This window comes from Poromitra crassiceps (assembly GCF_964638095.1).
Source record: "Poromitra crassiceps genome assembly, chromosome: 21".
Taxonomy (NCBI): domain Eukaryota; kingdom Metazoa; phylum Chordata; class Actinopteri; order Beryciformes; family Melamphaidae; genus Poromitra; species Poromitra crassiceps.
The window spans coordinates 17,529,962-17,550,005 of record NC_139638.1 but is presented as its reverse complement, the minus strand read 5'-3'; the positions used below and the strand labels follow the sequence as shown (position 1 = coordinate 17,550,005).

The window sequence follows — 20,044 nt, the reverse complement described above, 5'->3', positions numbered from 1 at the left end:
AGCCACATTTTTAAAAAGGAGGTTCTTACATGAATGACGCGGGTGCCATGTGAGTATGACGTAATTCATAACAAAGAGTGCACAGTTACTAAGATAGACACTTTCTTCCCTCCATTTCGTCTAGTCTGTCGACCATAGACTGGGCGAAAACGGAAGTGGGGGTGGAGTGTATTTTGTTCAAGTTGTGTTGCTCTTGGTTTGCATCGAAACCATTCATCGAAACGAAAACACGGGCAGGCTTGTAGTACTAGTTGTCATCGTGAGCTGCTGCTATAGTTGTTTACACGTCGTGTAAATTATGTCGCTGAAATCATGTTGCATCTACAGCACCGGGGTTTTTTCTATATTACTTTTAATTGGGGGAATCTCGTTGGTCTTATCGAATGTGTTTCCAAATCTCCTGGACTCCATGGTTAAGAAGGTAGGCGAAAGCTAACTAGTTTACTCCCTCACTGCCAATATTTAGGTCAGTGTTTAGTTAATGTTTTGGCGACAGCTAATGTTAGTTAGCTTGATTTGACAGAACAACAGCAGAGAGAGCATGACACGTTCTGTGGGCACCGAATTAGCTTGTTTAGCTAATAGTTGACTGGTCGCTTTTTTTCCACGTAACGTTAAAGCTGTCTTTCTGAAGTTGATTGATGTAATCATGCGAGGTCACGAATGCATGACCCAGGACTGATTCATTAAGTTGTTGAAAATGTGCTAAAGTTGCGTTTTCGTACAATCATGTAGTGCAAAATAATGTGGAACAATTAGTTAGCTCGCCGAACTAGCTTGTCCACTGACTGTAGTTGTTCAGATTCATTTAACATGAAATGAATGGAGGAGGACATAAGTGCTGATTTGATCACCATTGACAGAAGGTATCTGCAGAACTGGGAGAGTTTGTCATATGATGTGTGTCATCTGTGTGGGATGTAGTGATGAGTAAGCACTGACCTTTGTCCCCAATAGATAGTGGTTTTGAAGAATGGTACAGATTCATTTGAGGCCTGGGAGAATCCACCCCCGCCTGTCTACATGCAGTTCTACTTCTTCAATCTGACCAATCCAGAGGAGGTGATGGTTGGGGACAAGCCCGCTGTGGTGGAGATTGGACCGTACACTTACAGGTGACACGATTAGACAAGGGCAAAACAAACAATAGCTGACATTATACATTTTTTGATTGATTGATTTTCTTTCTTTAAGTGTCATGCTTCCAATGAGGCCCGGCCCATATGGTCTTACAGGACACTTTTACTGTTCATCATTTAAACAAGCAATGATCAAACATAATAAAACCAACAAAAACACCCCAAAAATACATACAGTGAAGTTGTACAGCATGAAAACCACAGCCTGAACCTACTTAAAGAGCTGTGCTTGCCTTCTATTCCATGCCATAGAAATAAAGTTAGCAGTCTTAAATACCTCAGTGTTAAAAAACCACTCAAACTTCTGGCCATCATCTGCCCAGAAGAGCTCAGCAGTGGGTTGCACCAGCTGTGCGTAAGTTGAAACGTAAGCTAGTTTGAACGTAAAGTCTCACTAAGTCCCAGTTTACGCACTACTAAAAATATTTGGGTTGCACCAAGTGAAATAGTTACAACGTAGGCATAAGTTAGAACTTAAATTTTACACCTACGTCTTACTAGGTGTAAAGTCCTCCGTAAAATAGCAGTTGGCACGGATTGCAACTTGACACCGTGGCGCATCGTTGTTTTGCGTCGGTAACGTGTTCTCCGTCATCAATTATTACACCCTTTGATATTTATGACTCACGCTTTTGTTTCCCACAAGCTGCAGCACTGCATACAAATTAAAATAACCGCAACAATTTAGCGAGGCAGGATGGTGGTAAATTAGCCTACAATACTGATAAAGAGCTCACAGATAAACGTTAACAGTAATATGAACCTAAACGAACGTTACTCAATAACGTTCTCATTTGGTTAGTGTTGATGAAATATGAAAGCACTAATTTGCGGTGGGCAACATGTCCTGTTTTCACTCCACTTACTTAAACAACCATAAATAAACACCGTTTCCACCGTGCTTTTCACTGATTGGTCACAGATACTGTACACGTCATTGTCTGCGACACTATTTTGGTTAGTATGGACTTTAGGGTCTACTAGTTAAGATGTAACTTACGTCTCCGTGGTGCAACTCAACAAAGACACAACTTTAGTGTCAAACTAACTAGTTTGAACGTAGCAGTTAGTGTGGACTTTACACCCTAACTTAAGACAGAACTTACGTTCAGCTGGTGCAACAGGCTGCAGGTCTTTTCTTTTGCATTTCGTCAAATAAGGAAATCCTCAAATCATCATATTGAGTACAATAAAACATGAAATGAAACTCATTTTCAACATCCTTTAGATCACAGACACATTGCATACATGTATCCTGTTCTCTTCTGCTATTTATGCATTGCAATGCAATACACTGAGAGAGAGAAAATGCTCGACAAAGGATTTAAGTCCATTAGCTACCACAAATCCCTACAGATTGTTTAAATATGTCAATGGTTTGAACTATAATAACTACTGTATAATAGCAATGGCCTTTGTCTTGGAGAAAGTTACTAAGTTAGCCTGAAAGAAAAGTAAGTTAAGTTTAAGAGACTAGAACTAAAATTACAATACATTTAGGCCTATATATAATCAAAATACTTCCAGTATGTATGTATGCTATGTTGTTTGGATACTTCCAAACAGACCAGACTATTTGGTAGATTATACCAGTAAAAGCATTAAAGCTGCCAGTCAGCCTCTTTAACAGGATACGTGTGTTTGGTTGCGCATTTATTTTTGAAAGAGCTATGATCTAAAATTCAATTCATGTAAATGTTCCAACCAATTCACTCTGCAGAATGATGTCTGCTCTCAAAGGAATTCAAATACATCAAATTCCTAACATATTATATTCTAACAAAAAACCTGTTGTTTCAGTCCATAAATCAGTAGAGTCTCCGCTGTTATTTATGGATGCACGTGGATTGCATGAACCTGAATGAAATGTACAGAAGTCTTCAAGAACACAAAAGGTTTTGATGTACAGTAAACCCGGCACAGAGGAGGTGCACCAACATCAATTTTTGAGAAGCTGTGTGAGTGTTTTATAATAATAATAATAATTCAAAATAATGATGCTTAAGTAGACTGGTGGATATGAGTACCACTCCACTAACCTTCATGAAACCTCATGCCACCTAGCAGCACTGCCCTGTTATAAAACATTGACATAAACAAGCGCTCCATTTGATTAAAATATGCTCTGAACTTGATAAGAAACCTCAACCAAATAAATTAATGTATTTTTGCAACGACAACAAAAATTCTCCCACCAACAAACAATGTCGTAAAATAATGCCTTCTTCTGGTCAAAATATCAGAAGCAATGGGCAGTTTTCAAGAAGTACACGTTTCAAATAAAGCCTCATAGGAGTATAGACCGACCTATCTGTCACTGATATGGTCTGGTTTATCAAATAGGAGTGGAGCTAGATTTTTTTAAATCAATTTTAGAGCCTATTAAGTCATCCTAACATATCGCACATCATATTTTTGTCTTAAAATGTCACACAGCACTATGACCTAGAAAGATCTGTGTGGGTTGGTAACCCTGAGCTTTGCTATTTTGAGAAATCTTGTTATGTCTAAAACGATCCAAAATTGACGCTCAACTTTCCCCCCAGTTGACTGTGATGTTTTCCTTCACAGGGAGTACCGGCCTATGGAGGAAGTGGACTTCCTGGATAATGGCACCAGAGTAGCAGCTGTCAACACGAAGACCTACATATTCCAGCCCAACATGTCCCGAGGCTCAGAGAGAGACCTCATCCGGACAGTGAACATCCCCGCATTGGTGCGTCACAGAAACTCATCAACAAATAACCAGTACCCTTAATATATATATATATATATATATATATATATACCCTGATCTGTCATAGTTAGTCATCATCTTCTCAGTTGACATGGACACACACACTGATGTAGCTCAGATGATAAATAGCGGAAAAGTTGACTTTTGATATACACCCCCATCCCCCCCAATGGTACTATGAAAGTAAATTATTTCTGTTATTCCATGATCCCTTTAAGGCACTCATGAGGGTTTTTATTTCTTTTTTTTTTGTTTGCTTTGGTCTTAACATCCCTTCCTTCCTGGTAGACCGTGATGGAGAAATTCAAGGACCAGCCTATATTTGCCGATCTGGTCTCTGCCTACATGAAGTCCCTTGGTGAAGGCCTGTTCACCACCCGGACCGCAGGAGAGCTGCTGTGGGGATACGAGGACGCTCTCCTCAAGGCTCTTAAAGTCTTCCAACATGACCTGGATGATGTCTTTGGGCTCTTCTACAAGGTCTCATTTACACAAATACACTGTACATGCAAATACAGACAAATGCTGTGCAAATACATACAAATACTGTGGAAATACATACAAATACTGTGCAAATACATACAAATACTGTGAACAGGCTGGAAGGTTCAGAGTCATGATGGCATGATGTGTGCTGGGCAAAAGATTGTAAGACTCCAAGTAGCCATTTGACTATTAACACTAAAATAGTCACACCATTTTATTTTTATTTACCGCATTCACCTTTTAAATTAGGCGTTATCTTTAATTGACTGCAGATTTATGGTTTATAAGCAACACTTTAATTTAATTCAATTTAAACAGTTGTCGTAGACTTTATAATATCCATAAAATGGTACCAAAGAAACAGTGGGATAATTTTACAGAAGCCATTCTACAATAAACGAAAACGTAGAATTTCAGATTTCATATTACAGTATCAGGTTGAGCATTCATCATGTTTAAGCTTTGTTATGAGAGCGCTGTTTGTTCACATTGTTTCTGTTCTTGTTTCTGTTCTTGTTTCGTACAGGCCAACGCTACCAATGACGGAAATTATGTGTTCTTCACTGGCCAGGACAACTACAAGGACTTTGCTAGAATAGATACATGGAAGGGTGAAAGGTAATTGTGTCAGACTTTTGAAATCCTGCCCCCCACCAACACAAATTGATAGACCTATCTCTTGTTTTGTAGTTTGTAGATCAATCATGTTGGCTAAAGCTGTGTTCACACCGAGATATTTGTTTTTCTCTCTGTCGCTCGATTCAACCCTTTGGAATCACTCTGTCGCTGTGTTTAAATCGCTCATCAACAGGCACAATAATTGACGGACATCTGGGGGCTATAATGTTACGCAATGTCATGATGTTTGTCCACTACGAGCCACCGTAGTTGTTTACAAGCTAAGCCTATCAGCGTGCTCCTCCTAACGCGACCTCTATACCGGTAGTACAGACTTCACTTCATGTCAGCTGTCAGCCTGTCAATCAGCTGTCAATGCGGTTTGTTGCCACACAATAAACCAGCGGTTTGTTCCAAGCCAGTGTGATCCTTGACTCACTCTCACACGGCAGCCAATCAGCGTTGAACTGCGAGCGACTGATGGCAGCCGAATTTCGCTCGAGTTGGGATATTTCATCTCGGGCGACGAGCGAATTTTCGCCCTATTGCTCTGTCTCTGTTGCTCGGACGCCCAGCGATTTTTCTCCCGGGCGAATATACGCTCAATCGCTTGTTTGCATTGACTTTGTATGTAAACTCGATGCCAGCGAAAAACTTTAATAGGTCGGTGTGAACGCACCTTAACACAAACAATTCCAGTGATTGGGTAATGTGAAGGAGTCAGGGGCGGGGCTTGTTTGATCATGCTTGATAACCATGACATCACGATCACATGACAAATCCATCTTGTCACGCTCCAATCTATTGGTTTGAATCTGAACCACCAGTGTGGTTCGCACCAATCAGCCTCCTACGAGGCAGCTACGGGCGGGCTTTAGGTGTGACGTCACGCCAGCGAGACACGAGCATGGAAGCGAGCCCGTGATAGACAGATGGTTCATCCAATCACAGCTTTTTGAAAAGTGCCTGTGTAAAATACATGCATTCATATTGACTGTATTGTTTTTCTTTATGCACGTAGGTCAGTGAACTACTGGACGAGTGATGAGTGTAACCTGATCAATGGAACCAACGGAGCTTCTTTCCATCCAATCATCACCAAGAACGAGACGCTCTACATGTTCTCCTCAGATCTGTGCAGGTGGGTGGAGGAGCGAACTGTTCCGCTGAGGCCTGAGACCACCACAGATAGTGTACAGAAGATACAATTTAGTATATAAAAACGTATTCTAGAGAAGGCAGCAAATATATATGTTCATGTTATAAATACCTTTATATGAAGGCTGCAGGCGTTGTTCGGCTGATATAATATTTCCAAATCTCCCTGATAGACTAGTAGATTAACAGCTCAAAAACGGGGTGGCACATGAGCCTCTATATTTGTCCACAGAATTAGTTTGGGTCTTGTGTAAGTTCTTTTTACAATGTGGGTCACCAGAGAAAAGACACTGAAAAGTACCGTTGTGGGGTCAAGCCGCTTTAAGCTGATGTGTGGTTGTGTATTTTGCTGCTTTCCTTTTCACTGACCATTGTTTTTTCCAGTCTGAACATTCTAAGAATGTCTGCCTAAGCCTTTCCCTCAGCATTATTCAGGTCTGGGTAGGATAGCGATTTAGCTTGGCTAACGTCAGCCTCTTGAATAACGCCAATGTCAGGCTGTTTCAGGTCTAATTGTTTAGGCCATGCAGGTTTTCAATTAATCAGCTTACCGCTAAGCTCATGTACAAGATTGAACCCTCAATGTCACAGACTGTTTTTCTAAACTTTGCAGTTTTGTTCCACATATTCAGTTTTACAGAATTGATTTGTCCTCTGGCTCCACTAAATTAAACCCTGGCAATAAAATGTGCATCCCTTAGGATGCTTTAGATAAGAGGTTCTCAAATGTTTTTTAGCCAAGGAGCCCTTACATGATAGAAAATATACCGGGGACCCCCTCATTCTGATTTGTGATTTTGGGTTAAGCTTAATTGTTTCCACGGTAACGTGCTTGACTTTCAAATTGATAGGTCTTAGATTAGAATGTAATCCATGAACCATTTTAGATTTAAAGCATAAAATATTTTTGTTGAACTATGAAGCTTTTGCACACAAAAAAATGTTTTCCTGAAAACTTTTCGCGGACCCCCTGGCAAAGTGCCACGGACCCCTGTGGGTCCCCGGACCCCCATTTGAGAACCACTGCTTTAGATAAGAGAGCCAGGGCGAAAAGGCTCCACCATATTAATATTAAACCATGATTTAATACAAAACTAGTGCAGTTCAGCGTTTCCCTCACTCTTGGGTTACCAACAAAATCAAAGATCAAATCAGAATGTATCCATATTGTGGATCAATTCACTCACAAAACAAACAAACAAACACATTTTGCCTGTGTTAACTCCGTTTCCCTAGAAATAAACTCTGACTAATAACTGGAAAACAGTTAGTTACGTCAGTACTACTCCTGTGTAATGAAACCTACTTTACTACTCCAGCAAGTAGGCCGACCCAGTAATGACCTACAGTAGCAACAGAGACAAATTCTACTTCCTGTTGAGTCAGCCAGCCAACTTGAGCTAATGCTTTCTAGAGATCAGGGGATTTCCCAGACTGACTGAATACCACACATAGAAACACACCACTGCCTTGGCAGCTCAATGTTGTTGGAAGATATCTGCTGGGGGGGCGGAGGGTTGGAATTATATTGTATTTGTATTGTAATTGTATTTCTAAGCTAGTAGTGCCATGAACTTCACATGTATTTCTAAGCTAGTAGTGCCATGAACTTTACATGTATTTCTAAGCTAGTAGTGCCATGAACTTTACATGGCACTACTTCCAACAACATTGAGCTGCCAAGGCAGTGGTGTGTTTCTATGTGTGGCATTCAGTCTGGGAGGCGGCTTTAGCTCAGGAGGTAGAGCGGGTCGGCCAATGACGCAAGGGTTGGCGGTTCGATCCCCGCTCCCTCCCAGCTGCTGTCGTTGTGTCCTTGGCCTCGTATGATTGGTATGATTGGTATGAATGTAGACATGAATGGTATGATTGGTATGATTGGTATGAATGTAGACATGAATGATGGTGGTTCGGAGGGGCCGTTGAGCGCCAATGTGTGGCTGCCACGCTTCTGAACCACCGGTACGAATGGTGTGAACGAATAATGATCCTGTGTCAGCGCTTTGAGCCTTGGAAAGGCGCTATATAAATCCAATCATTATTATTATTATTATTACATGTATTTCTAAGATAGTAGTGCCATGAACTTCACATGTATTTCTAAGCTAGTAGTGCCATGAACTTTACATGTATTTCTAAGCTAGTAGTGCCATGAACTTCACATGTATTTCTAAGCTAGTAGTGCCATGAACTTTACATGTATTTCTAAGCTAGTAGTGCCATGAACTTTACATGTATTTCTAAGCTAGTAGTGCCATGAACTTCACATGTATTTCTAAGCTAGTAGTGCCATGAACTTTACATGTATTTCTAAGCTAGTAGTGCCATGAACTTCACATGTATTTCTAAGCTAGTAGTGCCATGAACTTTACATGTATTTCTAAGCTAGTAGTGCCATGAACTTTACATGTATTTCTAAGCTAGTAGTGCCATGAACTTTACATGTATTTCTAAGCTAGTAGTGCCATGAACTTTACATGTATTTCTAAGATAGTAGTGCCATGAACTTTACATGTATTTCTAAGCTAGTAGTGCCATGAACTTTACATCTATTTCTAAGATAGTAGTGCCATGAACTTTACATGTATTTCTAAGCTAGTAGCGCTATGTCACCGACTCACCGCACAGCTGATACTGTATTGAGCATTACAACTGTTTGAGGGTAGGTTTCTTGAGAAATGGAATCGCTCCATCTGATGCTAAAGGCAGAGGGTAGTCGGGAAACCATGATGGTCTACATCAGGGGTTCCCAAAACGTTTCCGTCCAAGTACCACAATGTAGCAAACCAAATTTCCCAGGGACCACTTCCACTGCGTATACCCCCCCCCCCATAAAATAAAACCTGCTGATTTAACCATGCAATAGCAGCAGAAAGGCTAAATAACAATAAGGCTACTAGCTGGTTCAAAACGGACACACACACACTTGCCAACATTAGGCTGTGACAAAGAGGACACATTTGAAAATGTTTTCTTCCCCCTCACCAAAATTCTGCCTAAATTTGGAGTGTTATTTAGCTACCTTCCTGACAAACTAGCATGTCATGATCGATTCCTTAGGTCTTCTAGTTTCATGTCATACCAGAAACTTCACTCTGGCTTTAAAACTGAGCCTGCTGCAGCCTCTGAAAGTAAATGCTCAAAATTGTGACGTTTCCCAAATATCGCAATATTTCTGAAAATCGGCCAAATCCGGCTACTCCTCAGGGTTGTTGTTGTCTGTCAAAAAAAAAAAAAGCCCCGAGGACCACCAATGGTCTACATAGAAGAGGCGATAGTGTAGTATGGGGTTGAGTGGACAGGAGGTACACGGCTAGATTTGTACGTCTGATCTAGCAGAGATTCACCTGCATAATATCCAACTCTCTTTCCCAGGTCCATGTATGCTCTGTATGAGGAGGATGTGAGTGTGAAGGGCATCTCCGCCTGGCTCTTCGTTCCTCCCTCCATGGTGTTTGCCAACCACACTGTGAACCCAGACAACTCAGGCTTCTGCGTGCCTGCTGGCAACTGCCTGGGCTCCGGCCTGCTCAACGTCAGCGGCTGCAAACAAGGTGGGCAGTTGATGATGAATCATTTTGCTATTTATTGAAAGACACATTTTTAAACCTGTTTTGTTTTGTGTGACAAATGTGAATGTTGTTCTGTTGTTTGTTTCATAGTGAGGAAAAAGCACAGTCTTTACAGGAGCGCTCTTGTTTTTCTCTTTATGAACCTGCTCTGCGTAATATCTTCCATACTAAACACGATTTAAACACGATTTCAGACGGCAGCCCGTCTTTATTGTCACACGAACACACTACAACACATGCATGCGGCCACAACACACACTCATGCTGACGGTGGCCGGTGAAATATGTCCTCTGCATTTGACCCATCCAGGCTTGTCCTTTCCTCCAGGGGGCAGGCCAGGAGCAGTGGTCGCTATTTCTTTCCAGCGCCCGGGGACCTTCATTGGACCATCATTGGACCAACTTCAGATGTTGTCGTCACTGGTCGGATGACGATCTTCTGCATGTTTTTAGTGGGGGGTTATGTACGGAGGAACATGCAAACTCCACACAGAAAGGCCCTTTCGACGAGATAGCCCACCTGGGCAGTAGGCACTGAAGATATGGGGGGGTCATAACTCCAGCGCCCACAGCGTCCCAGGTGGGAATCGAACCCAGGACCTTCGAGCTGTGAGGCGACAGCGCTTACCACTGCACCACCGTACCCATGCTATGATCTTAACTGTATCTGTTGTCTGTTTAGGTGCGCCGATCATCATGTCTTCACCACATTTCTACCAGGCAGAGGAGAAATATGTTCAGGGTGTGGTTGGCATGAAGCCTAACAAGCAGCAGCACCAGACCACCATTGTCATCCACCCGGTACGACTTGTGATTTTTACATTTTATTTATGTATTTTCATTACATGTGGAAAATTGAGTGACAGTGTGGGGAGCCGATTTTAAGACAAACGGTATAAACTGTCTGGTCAGTGAGATGGGTTGGCTTTCACATTTACCACTAGATGGTGAGCTATCCCAACATTGCAGCAGCTAGCTTGATGGTAATAGATGAGAGGTTTTCAAAGTGGGAGGCGGGCCTCCCCAGGGAGGCTCCAAGCAGTTTCAGGGGAGGCTCAGCGAATGGAAGGGAAACAATATAACATTAGTTATTGAAGGGAGATCTCATAGAATAGCCTAAATGTGTGTGATTTGGTTAAAGAGATAGTTCAGAGATTCTGTAGTTTTGGGGAATTTGACGGTTCTTCCCAATTTCCCAGAATCAGAAACTAATAAATGCCTGGCTGTCTGAAGTGTGTCAAGCAGCAATATCAGCCTAACTTAGCTCAGTTGTTGAGTGTCTATGGGATCAAGTAACATAATCATGATCCCATAGGTATCCAGGAATTGAACGAGGGAGGCTCTGGCAAGTGAGACTATATAGTACTACACACAGATCAGCACTGTTACTTTACAGATGGTCCCTAACAGACTATAGTACTACACACAGGTCAGCACTGTTAGTTTATAGATGGTCCCTAACAGACTATAGTACTACACACAGATCAGCACTGTTACTTTACAGATGGTCCCTAACAGACTATAGTACTACACACAGGTCAGCACTGTTAGTTTATAGATGGTCCCTAACAGACTATAGTACTACACACAGGTCAGCACTGTTACTTTATAGATGGTCCCTAACAGACTATAGTACTACACACAGGTCAGCACTGTTAGTTTATAGATGGTCCCTAACAGACTATAGTACTACACACAGGTCAGCACTGTTAGTTTATAGATGGTCCCTAACAAACTATAGTACTACACACAGGACAGCACTGTTAGTTTATAGATGGTCCCTAACAGACTATAGTACTACACACAGGTCAGCACTGTTAGTTTATAGATGGTCCCTAACAGACTATAGTACTACACACAGGACAGCACTGTTAGTTTATAGATGGTCCCTAACAGACTATAGTACTACACACAGGTCAGCACTGTTAGTTTATAGATGGTCCCTAACAGACTATAGTACTACACACAGGTCAGCACTGTTAGTTTATAGATGGTCCCTAACAGACTATAGTACTACACACAGGACAGTACTGTTACTTTACAGATGGTCCCTAACAGACTATAGTACTACACACAGGTCAGCACTGTTAGTTTATAGATGGTCCCTAACAGACTATAGTACTACACACAGGTCAGCACTGTTAGTTTATAGATGGTCCCTAACAGACTATAGTACTACACACAGGTCAGCACTGTTAGTTTATAGATGGTCCCTAACAGACTATAGTACTACACACAGGACAGTACTGTTACTTTACAGATGGTCCCTAACAGACTATAGTACTACACACAGGACAGCACTGTTACTTTACAGATGGTCCCTAACATAGTTGTATCTCTGTGTTCCAGCTGACAGGGATAGTCCTGCAAGCAGCCAAGAAGCTCCAGGTCAACGTCTACGTGGAGAAAATCCCCACCTTCAGGTAATCAGCTCTTCTTAACCTCATGTTGATCTGAAGGCTCTTCACTGTTCTGAGCTACTGTTCAGTCACTGATGTTCCTCTGCGTATCAAAAAAAATCATTTCATTTTATGATTTTGTTGTTGTTGTTGTTGTTGTTGTTGTTGTTGTTGTTGTTGTTGTTGTTGTTGTTGTTGTTGTTTTAGGTTAAATAGGGTAAACAATCTTTCCTTTACTGCCACACTATGCTCCAATGTCGTTATGCTGCAACGCTATTTGCAGTAAATGCTATTGTGAGATCCCCCCTTTTCTTTTTAAACCCTACTATGCATGAAATAGGCCACGCCCGTCATGGGGGAAAGCTCTCAAATAGGCCACGCCCATCATGGGGGAAAGCTCTCCATTCACTTCCAAACACCAGCGTAATTTTCCTTGAATTTAAACATAGCTAAAAGCTGTTGTGTGGTGCGCCGCGCAGACAACAAATGTACAAAATCGCCAATTAAGGTTTTTTTGTACTCCTGAGCAAAACAAGGAAGCCATTGAGAATTGGCGAGAAGAAAAATGTGGATCTAGCTGTCAAGAAGTAAGTTGGAGTGTTCATCTTCCGTATATACGATCTTTGTGTGCAACACGTGACATAGGAGAACACCAGGATTGGGGGGGGGGGGGGGGGTTGTTTTTGTTTCCCCCCATTTTGGGCGTGGTTTCTGAATGATGACGGCGCGCTCCGCAGTGTCTCTATGTCATCACACTGGGTTACTGCTCCAATTAAGCTGCAATGACTGTATGAGTACTGAACTCTGAGGTGGATGAATCAGTACTGAACTCTGAGGTGGATGAATCAGTACTAAACTCTGAGGTGGATGACTGTCACAGAATTGTAAATCAGTTGTGCCCTCGTCACCATTATTACTGGACTTTTGGACAGTCCAACTCCCTTGTTGTGTTTATAGTGGCTATTCTAATTTGATCAATAAAACAAGCTAATCTTAGGTCCAGATCTAAATATAGCCATCACACAGCTGTCCCTCTTGCTACCAGTGTGACTTGGAACTATTTGTACACACATGTCATTTATAGAAAAACAAAAACATATTCTACAAATGCTACTACTAGTAGTTGGTTTGACTACTGTCGACACTTATAAATCACTTTGGACAAAAGTGTCTGCTAAATGACATAAGATCATGTCATGTCCACTGTATGAAACCACTCCACCATTATGCCCAAAATGTTAACTGGTGATAACGGTGCTGTTATTACTGTATGATCTGTCTCTTGTTTGCCGTTCATTCACTGATTCATAATAACAATCAACATGAGAATGAAATGAGAAAATCATCTGTTTCAGCCAAACAGGAAACGTGAGGACGGTGGTCGTCCCTGTGCTTTATCTCAATGAGGTACAGACATTTTTACACACACACCATTGTTGTCATGCTTGTCACAACTTGCTACCTTATTACAAATTCTAAATGAATGACTCCACCTGACCTAACAGGCTTGCACCCAGACCATGAATCATCTGGTATCATCCTGTGTGCACACTGCATGCAAAGCTATATCACTCACCATCATAAAACAGGGAAAGATTGGGGGGCATGGTGGCTCAGTGGTAGAGCTGTGGCCTCACAGCTAGAAGGTCCTGGGTTCGATTCCCACCTGGGACGCTGTGAGCGCTGAAGGAATGCGTGCCCGTCCGCATGTCCTCGAGTGCCCACCGCCCGGGTGGGGTCGTCAAAAAGGGCCTTTCTGTGTGGAGTTTGCATGTTCTCCCCGTGCCCCCTGGGGGGTTCCTTCATATAGGAACCCCTCACCAAAACATGCAATATCCTGGTTGCTGATGTGGTGCCTCCTCTGGTCGTTAGGGGCGCCTGTTCAGAGGGAGGGGAACTGGTTGGAATAGCGTGATCCTCCCACGTGCTATGTCCTACCGGTGAAGCTTCCTCTGTCAGGTGAAAAGAAGCGGCTGGCTAACTGCCCATGTCTCGGCGGAAGCATGGAGCCAGTTTCGGCTCTCCCCAGATTGGCAGAGGGTGGAGCAGCAACCAGGATAAATACATTAAATTAGCACTAATGGGGGATAAAAATGGGATAAAAAAATCGGGGAGGAAAAAATTAAAAAGGAAAGATTATTAATTGGGGGGGGGGGGGGTTCCTGTACTTAAAGGAGATGATAGAGCCCATTTACTTCTGTCAACGTCTAGTTTAAGTTTCCCCCAATCATTTTTCAATGCATGCTGTATGTAATTCAAGTTTTGGAACAGTTACACTTTTTGTCTTTTTGGAAATATAAACTTTACAGTGCCAAACACAGCTTGAAACTAACTGCTGTCCCGGCTAACAAAGACGGCCCAAATAAATACAATCAAAACATGGATGAGAAAGTAAAGTTTGTAAGGTGACATCATGGTTTGATGGATTCTTCCTGCCTGGCAGAGACTTTCATTTCTTCATGTGTCAGTTTATTGACGGTAAGTAAAGCAGAACATAACGTGGCACTGATATGAAAACACTCAACTTGGACCCAATGGAATGATGAAACTTCATGTTTATTGTGATGGATTATCTATCTGGGGCGATCTCCCACTCTGTGGAAGTTGTTTTTCATATTGTACAAGTAGGAATGACAGCAGATGGCTTCTTCCTCCAAACAGAGGAAAACGATCCCTGATCTCTCCAAATCTGCTGTGTAGACATCAGCAGGAATCATGAAAATCAGAGGGTAGCGCTGGGCAATTAACCCAAAATGTATCAAAACCCAAATGTATCTAGTCCAGGGGTTCCCAAACTTTTCTGTCCAAGTACCACTATGTACCAAACCAAACTTCCCACGGACCACTTCCACTGCGTATACCAACACCCCCCCCCCCCCCCCATAAAATAAGATTTGCTTTAGCAGCAGAAAGGCTAAATGACACTAAGGCTAGGCTACTAGCTGGTTCAAAACGGACAGACACGCACACACCCGCCGGACCACCAGGTGGAGCCGTGGTCCGCGGGCCACAGTTTGAGAACCAATGGTTCTCAAAGTGGGGTCCGGGGACCCCCAGGGGTCCTTGGGGAGATTCCAGGGGGTCCCGAGCAAAAGGGGGGATAATATATTTTCACTATCCCATCCTTAAAGGAACACTCTGCCCATTTTCAACCAGCTTTGTATCATTAGAACATCAGTAGTATTTCAGAAAACTGTAAACTGTTTTGAAGTCTGTCATTTAATTTGACAGTTATTGAGTGTTAAAGTGTGGACCAGTGACATCACTGGTCCACACTAACTCAAATTAATAACTCATTAAATCAAATCAACTCTCAATAACTGTCAAACTAGTTGAATGTTTGACAGTTATTGAGAGTTGATTTGAGTTAATGAGTTATTAATTTGAGTTAGTGTGGACCAGTGATGTCACTGGTCCACACTTTAACACTCAATAACTGTCAAATTAAATGACAGACTTCAAAACAGTTTACAGTTTTCTGATATACTACTGATGTTCTAATGATACAAAGCTGGTTGAAAATGAGCGGAGTGTTCCTTTAAGTAACACAATGGCACACAATGACAACTATTTCGGTCATGGGTTTTGTTTTGTGATAGGAATTTATAGCATTTATCATCTTAAACTGATTATTCATTAATCAATTATTCACTGATTATTTATTTGTTATTATTAATCACAGTCTTTCATGGAACATATAACCACTATAGCTTAACTATTAAGTGTTTAAGGGTTTCTCTCTTTCTCTCTAAAGTAGACATAACTGCATTCCACAGATCCCTCCCTCAGTCACTCCTTTGTTGTCAAGGTTTAAGATAAGGCTCTTTAAGATAAGGCTCATATCAGAGCAGGGAGTGAGACCACATGTTTCCCAAAAAGCTATTTCTCACAAACTGTGGACTCTTGTCCAAGGACATACGTCTCTGCAGCTGAATCTTTGCAGACTTCTAGCAGCGTTTTCCAGCTTGCAACACTTGTATTACTTTGAGTTTCAAGTTTCCTTCGTGTTCTTGTCTAAACGGCTGAATTCCCACATCCAGCACAGCTTTCATACACTTTATGTAATAATAAAACATCTCAAAGCAAATGTGTTATCAGATGGGGACCCTGGGGCAAAATCTTAGGGGGTCCGTGGTCTAATTTGTGTGAGTTTAGGGGTCCTTGACAAGAAAAAGTTTGGGAACCTCTGATCTAGGCTCAGGTCAATTAATTCATTATTTTTAATTCATTGGTGTTCATTTGGTTAATACTTTCCCCACATTGAACAATATCTGAAAATATATTTGTATAAGCTAGGTCCTTATAAGGATGCAACTTCCTGGTGGTTTGTTAGTGGTGTTAACCCAACAGTCATGAAGATTCAAGCATAAAGTACCAAAGGCACAAGGTAGCACTCGCAAATCTTCAGGACAAAGGAATCTATTTCAACAATTTATTTGGCATTTTTTCTGACATGGCCAAATAAATCGGTATTATCCTGGTATTATCCTTTTATTGTGTTGAACAGCACCTCTTAACCTCGCTCTCCTGCCGCCTCTTCAGAGCGCTGTCATCGACGACCAGTCGGTCAATAAGCTGCAGGCGGTCGTTCTGGAGGAGAACATCGTGGTGAACATTCCTTTCATGCTGATTGGTCTCGGCATCCTTCTGGGAGCCGTCTTCATGCTTCTGATGTGTCGACAGAAGGTCCCTGAGGTGAGAGCTCCACATGTCACTCAATGGGTTTCGTTTGGTCACGGAAAATGTGGAAGTCGTGATGTTTTTCACTCATGGAATAGTTATGAAATAACATTTTGAACATATCATAGAAATTTGTTGACATGTTGACATTTGTTAAAATGTCAACACCAAGCTTCTTCTGGTAGATGTACTGTACGTAATAGGTATAGGTATTTTCAGTACAGTACATCTATAAAATACATCAGCATTTCTTTACATGCTTATTCGATGATATTTAAAATTGGATATTTTGTTTTTCCACAAACAGGGTCATACTGCTTTGGGTCAGTGACAAGACCAGACAGAATCGTTTCTGTTCATCTTTTGTTTATATAAAAGCACATATCGTAGGAGTCTGCAAATTCCTTTTGAGCCATTAGACCACACAGCTGACCACACAGCTGAGTCGCGCTGTTTACCTTGTATAATGTGTCCTCTGTGCTGCAGGGGTTGATCACTTTCTTAACATTAGCATTGTTTGTTCTATCGTAAGTTCATGGCAGCAACAAAATTAATAACAATGATCATTTTATTGCCTAATTGATATTGGGAAAACAAAGGCCATTTCTCAGTTGGCAACTCACCTCTGGGTTTTCATTGAATAAACTATGCATCTCTTTGTAGAGTTATTTATTAAATTTATTAATTATTTATTTATTTATTTATTTGTTAAAGAATGTTTTAATGCACACCTGCCAACACACCCGATTTTCGCGGGAGTCTCCCTATTTTTAACCCTTTCTCCTCTTGTGCGCCTCATTGGTAATTTCTCCCATGAAGCTCCCAATTTACATTTATTTATTTTTTATTCATATGAAACGAAGGAATCGGAAATTATGTATTTCCCGATACCCCAGAAAATCTCCCTCTTTTTCACAGTCTAACGTCGGCAGGCATGTTGATGTAACGTCGCTTTTTGTGTCCGGTCTGTTTTTCAGAGCACTGCTTCCGAGCGACAGCCACTGCTCAAGTCGTAGCACCGCACAGGAAGTGGAGTTGTGGGGCGAGAGGAAGAGGAGTGCCATGCACGCAACTCGTAATTCAAACAAACTCAACGGTTCAGCAACTCTGACTTACGTCCAACTCCAAGTACCACTTTCCTTTAAGGATCCCATTTGCACATTTTAATCTGGCTTTTAATCCACTGTTTTAGGAAGAAAAAGTGCAATGGACAGTGTCTTCTATTTATTTGATTTGTTGCAGGGTTGGAGTTAATGCTCTCTATGAATGTCAGATGGAATGAGGTTGAAATTCATATTTTTTTATTTGATTTGATTACTAATGGTTTAATTATATATATATATATATATATATATATATGTTCCCTCATAGTCCTCCGTAGCGGTCTGAATCACAAGTCAGCATTTCTGGGTTTTGAAACTGGAAAAGCTGCAGTAAGCCTCTGATTGGCTGTGCTATAACGGAAGTCCGGTTCTCTGCCTCCATTGGTGCATCGTTCAAAATGTACCGGCCCACGAGTTGCGTCATGCAAATAAGGAGGTCTGTCACACATTTTGTTTTGCTCTTCGGGGGCCGGTCCTTAACCACTTCTTGTGACGAGTTGTGCACCATCAGCTTCTTACATAATTATTTCCTCCCAATGTGAAGAATGAGCTGCTTGAATGATGTGTGTGTGTGTGTGTGTGTGTGTGTGTAGAGAGGAGCTCGTAATACTTTAATGTTATGTAATTGAATTAAGGTGTTTTAAACACTCATAATGAATATTTTGCTTTTATCACCTGGACAGGTAAAATATTTTGTCAGTGCATATTATTTGCAGATTCACAAATGAATCAACTATCAGCTGATCATATTTGTTTAATTAATTTTCAGGAATAAGACGAGTGAGATTATTTAACAGGTGTTGTAGTGGCTATTTATCAAAATGTCAAACTAAACTTTAAATAAAACTTACAATAAAGGCCACTGATGCACCATGTCAGTTGGGTTCGTACTCAGGCATCAAGAAGTTCAATGTCCAGTCAAGTTCCATATTTTGGGTTGTTTTATTCTCCATTAGTGCAAAATCAAACGGACAGGTACAGCTGATCCTGCTGCCTCTCTCTTGCTCTGGTCCGTTCTCCTTCTCTGCCTCCTGCCCGTTCTCTGACGTTCCCATCAGCTGGTTCACTGCACCTGCCATGCTGCTCACGGTCCACTCGCTCCCACAGAAACTCCCGCCTCAATTGAAGTGACAGGTGTGGTCCAGGTGGGCAGGTGTGGCCTCTGCTCGCAGTTCTTACATCCAAGGCATTTGCACAGGGCAGAGCAAACGACGTTGGCCTTGAAGCATTCGCAGTACTTCTTGATGCAATGCGACTGCTTGCAGGTGCAGCCTCTGCGCACGGTGAAGGTGGGCTGGGGTAGCGGAGTTGCAGGGAAGATCAACTGGATTTTGCGATGCTTGTTGGCTTGTTCAGTTGACGAGCTCTCTCTGCGTCTCTTCCTTGAGGTGGCCTGCACCTCATGGAGGGCGTGAGGCAAAGCCTCTGAGCCTCCCCTGAAACTGCTTGGGCTCCCCTGGGAAGGCCTGTTCCAGACCTGAATTCCCTGACTTGTGGGGTTATCCTGCTGCATATTCTCCTTGTCCTCTAGGTTGAGATTGTTCTGCCGACGCAGCTCTGCAATGTCTTTTGCTGTTTCTTTGGAGAGTTGAGTTGACCTCAGAGCTTTTGCTTTCAAAGAGCTGATCTTCTTCTTCTTGGCCTTCAACTCAGAAGACATGATCTGGCTCTGGCATTTGGCCTCCTCCAGTTCTTTCACCAACTTTTCATTGGCCATCTTTGCCTGCAGGAGCCCTTCATGCAGGTCAGCCACCTGTGCCTGGTAGTGCTCAATCTGTTTGATGTGGTCGATCCACTCTTGGATGTCCTGAGCCAGCTCTGACTGCTCAGAGCTTTGCTTAGTGTTGTGGGACACCAGTGGGGCGGTGAGCATATTGTCCAGTGGGTTGTCATCCAGGTCCACGTCCAGGAGTCCGTCGTCGTCATCATTGCTCAGAGACCAGGTGCTCAGAAGCATGGGGCTGTAGTCCGGAATCTCCATCGGCTCGGGACACGAGGCGATGCACCAGATTGAGTTCCTCTTCCTCTATCTCTATGTCAGAGAGGCACTTGGTGATGATGAAGGGGACGACGCAGTCACTGGCGCAGCTGGCCAACTCAGAGGACTCCCTGTGGGTCAGCTGGTGCGTCTGGGCCGCGGTGGACAGACCGA

The 20,044-nt window shown here is 42.3% G+C and overlaps 1 protein-coding gene across 1 annotated transcript; it reads left to right on the top strand.

The window, feature by feature from the left end:
* Positions 1-298: 298 nt before the first annotated feature.
* Positions 299-17,862, top strand: scarb2c (scavenger receptor class B, member 2c; the record flags this gene model as incomplete). Its single annotated transcript, XM_083657943.1, has 12 exons — positions 299-421; positions 958-1,115; positions 3,711-3,855; positions 4,165-4,356; positions 4,889-4,980; positions 6,002-6,121; positions 9,514-9,692; positions 10,393-10,511; positions 12,060-12,133; positions 13,465-13,516; positions 16,652-16,804; positions 17,767-17,862. The coding sequence occupies 12 exons, from the start codon at positions 299-301 to the stop codon at positions 17,803-17,805; spliced, it is 1,446 nt and encodes a 481-aa protein (XP_083514069.1). The 3' UTR covers positions 17,806-17,862.
* Positions 17,863-20,044: the final 2,182 nt, after the last annotated feature.